The sequence below is a fragment of the Tupaia chinensis genome, unplaced genomic scaffold (assembly GCF_000334495.1).
Source record: "Tupaia chinensis unplaced genomic scaffold, TupChi_1.0 Scaffold000444_1, whole genome shotgun sequence".
NCBI classification, from domain to species: Eukaryota; Metazoa; Chordata; class Mammalia; order Scandentia; family Tupaiidae; genus Tupaia; species Tupaia belangeri.
In genome coordinates this window covers 701,370-711,267 of record NW_006159949.1, presented here as the reverse complement: position 1 = coordinate 711,267, position 9,898 = coordinate 701,370, and the positions used below count along the sequence as shown (strand labels likewise).

Below are 9,898 nucleotides of genomic sequence, written 5' to 3'. Positions count from 1 at the left end.
GGGGGCCGGAGTCCGGCCGCCGGGCGGTTGGCCGCTCCGAGCCTGGTCGGCGAAGCGCGCTGACGGTCTGACGCCCTGACGTGGGAATGGCAGGGGGCCACAGCAGCTTGGTTTCGTGGGGCTGGCTTTTGGCCGAGGTGTGAGGTGCCCCTTGTGGGACGCCTAGTCCAGCTGGGCTCTGCGGGCCGCGGTCTGACCTACTTAGTTGGACTTGGAAGTTCCAAAGCTGGCAGGAGTGGCGTTAGAGTCCTTGCCTCTTGGAAGCGGTAAACCGCGTGCTGGTCTATCAAATGAACTCGTTTATTGTTGAACAGTTCCCACTGTGTATTCGATTTCTTTAATAGGAGGTAGTTTTATGACTTGAGAATGATTGAAGTTTTCAAAATGATTAATGTTTTCGAGAGTGAAGTTAATTGACGTTATGCTGCCCATTACCGTGCTATTGTACTCTAGGATAAAGTGGATTAAAATTTAAACGGGATTAATTCTCAAATGACTTGAGTAATCTTAGTAAAAATAAAGCATTATATTGTCATGTAATTTCAGTGACTTTCATAATAAAATCAAAATGAGTTACTGCCATTTGTTAAAAGAATACTGGACTTAGGTACACAGTGTAGCTATGGCCTTGGGGAACACGAGATTCGTCTCCATTTTCACTTAAACTGTATTATCAAATTCTTTCCAAATTATAAAATTCTATAATTCTTCTGAAATATTAGTGATCTTTTAGCAAGTTTTTGTGCTTGTTTGTTGGCCAGTAACATTGCTTTGCTGAAGTTTTTTGAAGCTAGGGAGCGCTGTTGACAGGTACCATTGACGTGGAATATGTTAACATTGCGCTCCATCTGTTTCTGTGCTATGTTTACTTAACTGTACTATAAGTTTTGGAAGGGCAGTTACCAAATTGGTAGTCCTTTATTGGTCCATCCATCATTGCCTTCTGGATGGTTTACTTTTGTTAGGAAAGTGATAATTAGAATTAGTGAAGCAGAGTTCTTTGAAGCACTTGTTAAACGGGAAAGTAGGGAGCAGACAGGAAAGTTTTCTCCACACTTGAGAACTCTTTACAATTACTTACAGAAAGATGGAAGTGGAGTTACTTTGGATTGCTAGCACACTTGAGAACTCATTACTCTTAGAGGAAGATGGAAGTGGGGTCACTTTGGATTTCTAGGTTGATGTTTTAGAATGGTTTTATATGTTGCATACTTGTAATCAGTGGTGATTAGTATTTTAAGTGGCAAACAAAATGAGCACACATTTTTGGAAATGTCCAGCAAGCACATAAATCAAGACTAAAAGCTTAGTGAAACTCTTAAAAAGAAAATACACAAAATAAATGATATGAGGTTCATAATTTATTTTTATTTCGAAACTGTATTCACTTTTGTGTTCCTTGTCTTTATAGGTTTTTAAATCAAAGATGGGAAAATCGGAGAAAATTACCCTTCCCCATGGCCAGCTTGTTCATGGTATACACTTGTGTGAACAACCAAAGATAAACAGACAGAAAAGCAAATATAACTTGCCACTAACCAAGATCACCTCTACAAAAAGAAATGAAAATAACTTTTGGCAGGATTCTGTTTCGTCTGATAGAATTCAGAAGCAGGAAAAAAAGCCTTTTAAAAATACTGAGAACATTAAAAATATGCATTTGAAGAAATCAGCATTTCTAAATGAAGTGAGCCAAAAGGAAAATTATGCTGGGGCAAAGTTTAGTGATCCACCTTCTCCTAGTGTTCTTCCAAAACCACCTAGTCATTGGATGGGAAGCACCGTTGAAAATTCCAACCAAAACAGGGAGCTGATGGCGGTACACTTAAAAACGCTCCTAAAAGTTCAAGGTTAGATTACAGTATGTATGTAAAACATAGTTTTCCCTATATCCCTGGACGCTAAAAGAAAATTGGTACAGAAATGGAAATTGCTTTGTTGCAACATATAAGTATGAAAGATGAGTTTTAAAAAATCACATACCAACAGCTTGTATTATATTTTATATTTTGTAAATACTGTATACCATGTATTATGTGTATATTGTTCATACTTGAGAGGTACATTATAGTTTTGTTATGAAAGTATGTATTTTGCCCTGCCCACATGGCAGGTGTTTTGTATATATACAATGGAGAAATTTTAAGTGTGTGCTAAGGCACATGGAAGACCAATTTATTTGCACAAGGTACTGAGATCTTTTTTTTTTTTTCCAAGAAACAGCTATCAAATCTCAAGGTGAAGATCTAAATGTGAATGAACATTTTACTAATGCACTACTGAAGTTTAAATCTAGGCACAATCATTATGAACATAGGGTTTGTCTGTGTTTCTCTAAATTGATTTTTGCCTTCTAATCTGTAATTACTGGAACACTTATATTCCCATTTCTACCAAACTTAATTTCTGGTTTTTGGTATATATCCATTCAAATTTAAATGCCTCTGATTTTAATTTTAAAGCCAACAAAATCGGTTGTAATCAAATTTTAAAATAATAATAATTTGGCCCCCCCTTTTAAACTAGTCTTGACTCTTTGTGTGTGTGACTGTTTTTCATGTTTGAATGTGTGATTAGATAATTTTATGAAAGAGGACTTTAACTTTTTATTTGCTGTGAATATCTTTTACTTACTATGACTTAACCATCCTTCCTCTATGAAATTTAGAAGATTCAATCATTAAGAAAATCTTTTTAAAAACTTAGTCTTGATGTGCTACCAGCTTTTACGGCAGGTTGGTAATAAAACCTGGGCCTCCCATGTGGCTTCAGCCTCTTAAGTACAGTAGCAGTACCCAGCACAAACTGGGTGCTGGATAGGCCAAAAATCTAATAATTAACACTCCCTGAGAGTAGGAATTTTCCAACTCAGAAGTGGAAATGGTTATGAGTTAGGATATATTTTTATATGTGAGCTGTTTCATAAAAGTGCCATTTGACCTGCCTTTTTTCAATGAAAAGAAAATGACATCACTTTGGTTTACTAAATTTACATTGATCTTGAATGATGGTACTTCAAGCATAATTAATATTAAAATGGTAGAGATTTTTTTGCATTCTGAAGTTTGCTTGAAGATAAATATGGCAGTGTAAAAATTTCATTTTTGTTTTAATAATATTTCTAACTGAAAAGTTGTAAATTCAACTCTATGAGTTTTAGTTTTGTTATACAAAGCTACTAATGTCTATCAACAAAAGGGAAATTTTTTTCTGAGTAACTGGGCAATATTTAGACATGAAAGATGTTAGATCTTAACTTTTTTTTTTTTTTTTTTTTAAGTTTGCTATAGGAGATATGTGCTCTCTTGAAGCAGGGGGAGTGAGAAATCACCCCTCAAGGGAGGATGGACACAAGACAATCCCTTTTCCATTCTCTTTTCAGAAATTTGGACACGTACGTGCCTTATGTGGTTTTTTTTTTTTGTTTTTTGGGGGGGAGAGGTTTTTGTTATAGGGCACGTGCGCTCGCCAGACAGAGAGACAGATTTAGAAAGCGAGAAATCACCCCCAAGAGGGGATGGCCACACCACAATCCCTTCTCCTCCATTCTCCTCTCGGGATCTTGGGCATGCATGCACACACACCCGGTGTGAGTTTAAGCCACCGGGTCCGCTACTCGAACCACGGTCGACTACGTGGGAGTCCAGCGACATAGCCATTACGCTAACTGCTGGTCCCCCTGATGTGTTTTCCAAGCTGAGTAGGCTGTGTAGGATATAGCCATCTGAACCTTCCTGTCACCTGCTGGCACCAACTTTTATTTTTTTTTTTCCTTCAAATTTCGAAAGGGGAAATGACATGTGGCAGAGAAAGTACCCCCCCAATGGGGCATGGTTGTGATGCAGTCTGCATCATTTTGGGATTTTGGGGTAGACACACACATTGTGCCTGCCATATGTTCTGGGACTGAAACCATGGTTGCAAGGTATCCAGTTCCCTATGCACAGTACTTAAACCATGAGGTTGGCTTAGGTCTTAACTTTCTTTGTATTTGGTTCATACTAGAGGAAGACACTTAACTTTCTGGCTGTTTAAGTGTGTGTGGTAATATGGGCATAATCCCAAAGCCATTGGCTTGGTCAAGAAGATAAAACTTGGATTATAGCATAAAATTTGATAAATAGTAATAGTGTTATACCTAGCTCATAACACAGCTAACCTTCTTTGGCACTTGCCATAACATGCTTGGTTTTTGTATGCATAGAGAAATTAGCTGTACATTGATACTCATGTTTAGATAAATCTGCTCTTAAAAAGTGCATTAAGAGATGGGCTAGCTGGTGTATCTCATTGTAGTGTACAAGTCCTAGACCTGGCTGCATGAATAACATGCTTGGGTGTGTGTGCATATATGACCAAAATTAGTGAAGGGAGAAGTGGAGAAGGGATTACTGCATGACCAGCCCCCATGGGAAGGCGGTACTTGTTTTCTCTATGACAGGCACATGAGCCCTTTGACAAATTTTAAAGTTAAATAGTGCACTCAGGAACTTAAAAGTACAGGTAAACTTCTACCTTAAAACTAAGACTTAAGGGCCAGCTAAATGGTGTGATTAAAGTGGCTGGTCTACTAAACCCAACAGCTTGGAAAACACATGAGGCGTGTGTGCATATGTGCCCAGAATCCCAAGAATTAACACACTGGTAAAATGAAATTAAAGGTCTGGGTTGGCTGACACCCTGGCCTAGTGCTTAAGGGAGTTAGATCCCACATGGCCACCTGCTTGAAAATAAACTGGGTGGATGGACATTTATGCTCCAGATCACCACAGGATGGAAGAGAAGAGATTGAGGCTTGACCTTGTCCTGTTTGGGAGGGAATGTTTTTCTCCCTCTATCTTTGGCAAGCACAGGGACCCCTCTGCCCTCCCACCCCCACCCCCAAACAAAAAAGTCAGATCCCACATTTTAACTGCAATTGTTAGCCTGAGGCACTAAGCATACCCAGGATATCACAAGCTGGGAGCCTGGGGAAGGAAATTAATACATGACCAGAGGCTGTTCATCCCCATGCCTCTCCACCTTTGCACACCACCGTTGCACACACATACAGGCTCTATTATGAATAAGAAAAACTTCAAGAGCTTATAGTTGAAAGAGTGGACAAAGTTGATTGACTTACTACACATGACATATATTCAGTGAAAAGGTATTAAAAGTTGAGTAGTTTTGCTGGTATAAATCCAGTTTAGTGGCTCATTATTATGTAGCCACCTTTATTTTTCTCCCATTGGGATCCGTTGAAATACATTTCTTCCAATGTTCCAGAAGTTGTCTTTGGTTTTCTGAGTGTATAGAGCGAACCATGTTTGTAGTCACCAGCTTCAGGCCTACACTTAATCAAGTGACTTGGTAAGAGGGGGTTCTTAATTGAAAAAGGGTAAAAGGTTTGTTTATAGATGCAGTTAAGTGGAAAAAATTATTAACATGCAGTGGTACATCACTACAGGACAAGTTTCAGTGTGGGTAATATACTGAAGTTTCTAGATAACTATATAATTCGATATTTTTATTCAAGTCACACCATTGATAAGTGATCTACAGAAAGTTGTTTTTATTTGCATTACTGGTTGGTGCTAAGTATTTTGTTAGTGTCCTCCCCATAAACAGATAACTGGAAAGGTAATAAAAAATCAGATAATACTATTGAAAGGTTGGCAGAAGTCATTTCTTTTCAAACTTTAAGATTTTTTTTGGCGGGGGAGAGGTTTGGAAAGCAAGAAATCATCCCTCAGGGGATGGCTATGCCTCAATCCCTTCTCCTCTATTCTCCTCTCAGGCTCTTGGGCATGCATGCATATGCACCTGGTGTGAGTTTAAGCCACTGGTCTGGGAGTCTAGCAATGTAGCCATTACGCCATTTGCTGGTCCCAAACTTTAAGATTTTTAAAGTACAAAGTTTGGGGTGATTTAAAAGACTGGAATGTATTAGTAATTTTGAAGGGACTAGCATAAGTTTGTTTTTAGGAATTATTTATTTTAATTTGACCCAAGAGGGACAGAGTGAGAAAGAGAAAGTGAGAAAGCAAGCCTCCAGGTTCAGGACTCAAACCATGGTTGCCCATGTAGGAGTCCAGCCCCCTCAACCACCTTGCCACCTGCTGGCCTCCCCCTCTTTTTTTTTTTAAGAGAAGTTTTTGCTATAGGGTGTGTGTGCTTGCCAAAGAGACAGGGGATGGCCATGCTGCAATCTCTTCTCTGGTCTCAGGCACACACACACCCCTAGCGTGAGTTTTAAACCACTGGGTCCAGGATTCAAACTGCAGTTGATTACATGGGAGTCCAACAATGTAACCCCTACACCATTGCTGGTCCCCCAGCATAAGCTTTTGAGTGTAGTACTATGTAATCTCTCTTTATTCCTTGATATTTTAGCTTAAAGCTAGTATGCCATACTAATATGGGACTGGAATAGAATCCCATCGTGCGTGGGAAAAATAACTTCTATGAATAGTTTTAACTTACGAGAAAAGATATAGTACTTGGTCTTTACCTGGCTTTGTTGAAAGGCCTTAACTTGTAATGTTGAGAGGGAGCAACACTAAGGCCCCATCTCAGCGTTTCTTCTGATCCCTGGCACCAGGCCCCAGAGTGCACCTGGGGAGGGAGGAATGAGGATTATGAGGTGCAATAGCTGTGGCAGATATGCTAGACTCCTTAATTGCCCTGTCCCCCAACCTCCAGCATGTTCTCAAGGCATTTAGACACCTGAGGGAGAGCATGGGCTGTCCTCCCTCAAAGCCACCCACTCCTGCCCTGTTATTCTTTCAGAAGCAGTGCTAAGTGCTGGTGAAAGCACTGATATAGGAATGCAGGGGTGATCAAGTCCACACTCACAATGAAATGGTTCTTGTCCAAACACTTGAGGAAGAATTAGAGATGCACACACACAGAGTAGGTATAGCAAAGTGGAGTTGACTGAAGGAGGGATTTCTATCTGGGTCTGAGGGGCCTTCAGGCTTGTTCTAAGTGGGGCTCACTCATACATTCCCCTTGTTGATGGGAGAGACACAAGCTGTATGGGTCCAATTACTCTTCTAAATTTTTGATTTCTGCATTTTATTTTATTTATTTTTTTGTTTGTTTTGTTTTTAAGAGAGATTTTTGCTATAGGGTGCATGTGCTCACTGGAGAGACAGAAAGTTGGGAGATCACCCCCCCAGGAGGGATGGTCACACCGCAAACCCTTCTCCGTTCTCTGAGGATCTTAGACATATACTCAGGCGTGCCTGGCATGAGTTTTACGCTGCTGGGTCTTGAATCAAACCATGGTGACTGCATTGGAATCTAGGGACATAACCATTTCTTCATATGCTGGTCCCTGATTTTGGAGTGGGTACCAAGGTCAGGAGATTCTTTACTAGAAGCTGTTGCGCTATACAAACCATTATCTTATCCTCTTCCTGGAATGTGGCACCTGGGAAAAACCTTTGTTTTAGGTCTAGGTCATGTTGCCTAGGTCAGTCACTGAGCCACTGCTTCGAGAGGTCTCTGTGAGCGAGCAGTTGAACTGCTTTGTCTCCATCTTAAAACAGTCATTTTGTGATTCCATTTTGGGCCTATACCCTAACTATATTTTTAGGGTTGTCTCCTACCTCAGTACCATGATTAGTTTGAGATTACAAAAGGAGGAGGGGCTTGGTTTGGGGATTAAACAGGACAAAAGGTAGTAAGGGCAGACCAATTTTGAGTGGGGTTGTAAACCAATCAGGTTTTAGAAGGAAGAGAGTTTTTAATATGTAAAGGCAAATATGTCTGTTGGCACTTGTTATGAATGTCCATTGCAGCTCACAGGTGCAGAAACCTTCCTCACAAACATGGGAAACTTGTAGAAATTCAGCCCATAGTTTGGAAATTTCCTATATTTTTAGTCACTTTTTCCAAATGTGCTGCAAATATTAATACTAAATGTGCTGGCTGGAGCTAGCATGTAGGGTGTAGTAGTTAAGCTAGGACTCCCACATTGTCCACCACTGTTTAAGTGCTGGACATGGTGGCTTGAAAATCGTGTTGGGCACATTTGCATGCCTGCCCAAAATTTTAGGAGGATGGAGAAGGGATTGGCCATCCCCCCTTGGGGGGGGGTGATTTCTCACTTTCCTTCTATTTCTATTTCCTTCTATTTTCACTATTTCTCTCTCTCTGACAAGTGCACACATCCTATGGCAAAAATCTTCAAAAAAAAAAAAAAAAGGGGGGGTGAGGGTTGGTTTAGATGAATTCTGCCATCTCTCCCAAATCTAAGAGTAATTCTAAAAAGTTCATCACAGGTTTAATAACATTTTTGCATATAATTATAAAAATTCTTCATAATTAAAATTAATATGGAATCCTCGCCTTTTGGATAATGAACTGCCTCAACTACCCTTCCCTCTTATTTGACATTTCTCAGCCTTTTTTTTTTTTTTGGTCATTTTTGAGCTGCAAGGGGCTTAAGTGGTATGTTTAGGAAATACTAAGACAAATGGCAGAGCTTAAAGTTAACTGTGGATAGGATGGGGAAGACAATTGTAAAATGCAGGCAACATTCTTGTCCCCCATAACAAATGCCTGATAGGTCAAAACAAAAGTAAAGTCATTGTCTTAAAAGTGGCAGTGATTAATTCTGGTTAGTAGGAATTTTCTCTTTGGGAATCTGACACTTTAGGAGTAGCATTGAGTTGAGCCTTAAAAACCATTGGTTTTTTGGGATTAGCAGTTGGTGTAATGGCTATGTCGCTGTATGTGATTTACCGTGGTTCGAGTCCCGGACCCAGGCGGATGTGGCCAGGCGCATGTGCATGCATGCCCAAGATCCTAACAGGAGAATGGAAGAGAAGGGACTGTGGCATGGCCATCCCTCCTGGGAGGTGATTTCTTGCCTTCTTTCTCTCTCTTTCTGGCGAGTGCATGCATCCTATAGCAAAAACCTCTCCAAAAATTTAAAACAAAAAACAAACAAACAAAAAACAGTAGTTTTTAATTTGCTCTAGGGCCCACGAAGGCAAGGCAATAGGAAAGGAGAAAGTAAGAAAGCACACCCCCTAGGGGTGGGGCAGGGGTGATGACCATGCTGCAATCACTTCTCCACTCTTCTCTGAATTATGAGCCCACAAGCACACATACCTGACATGTTTTTCAAGCTGCCAATTTGGAACTTGCCAACTGTGCAGTTGGCTGTGTGGGATCTAGCCTCTTTAATCATTATATCACCTAGCTGGCCTGAAAAATCAGTAGTATTGGGGGAACCAGCAGTTAGCGTAATGGCTATGTCGCTAGACTCCCACGTAGTAGACTGTGGTTCTAGTCCCGGACCCGATGGCTTAAACTCACGCCAGGCACGTGTGCGTGCGGGCCCAAGATCCCGAGAGGAGAATGGAGGAGAAGGGATTGCGGCGTGGCCATCCCCTCTGGGGGGTGATTTCTCGCTTTCTGTCTCTCTCTCTCTGTCTGTCTGGCGAGCGCACGCGCCCTATAGCAAAAACCTCTTCCCCTCCCCCCCAAAAAAATCAGTAGTATTGGGAACCAGCAGTTGGCGTAATGGCTATGTCGCTAGACTCCCACGTAGTAGACTGTGGTTCTAGTCCCGGACCCGATGGCTTAAACTCATGCCGGGCACGTGTGCGTGCGTGCCCAAGATCCCGAGAGGAGAATGGAGGAGAAGGGATTGCGGCGTGACCATCCCCTCTGGGGGGTGATTTCTCGCTTTCTGTCTCTCTCTCTCTGGCGAACGCACGTGCCCTATAGTGAAAAACCTCTCAAAAAAAAAATCAGTAGTATTTTATATACAGAGGAAAATAATCATTAGAGGGAAAAGTGAGTGGAGAGTGATGTAAGATGCAGTAGCTCAGAGAAATGCAAGGAAGATTCAGTGTATTTAGAAATGTGTGCTGGGATAAGAACATGAAGGGCTTGAGTG

At 41.0% G+C, this 9,898-nt stretch overlaps 1 protein-coding gene across 1 annotated transcript in view; it reads left to right on the top strand.

Annotated features, from left to right (window-relative positions):
- The window catches only part of PNRC1 (proline rich nuclear receptor coactivator 1), a gene marked incomplete at its 5' end in the record, with an annotated part of 4,059 nt that extends 913 nt beyond the window's left edge, over nucleotides 1-3,146 (top strand). Inside the window, 1 exon segment of the mRNA XM_006155306.3 lies at nucleotides 1,412-3,146. Coding sequence (XP_006155368.2) covers nucleotides 1,412-1,855 — 444 coding nt within the window.
- Between the last annotated feature and the right edge of the window lie 6,752 nt (nucleotides 3,147-9,898).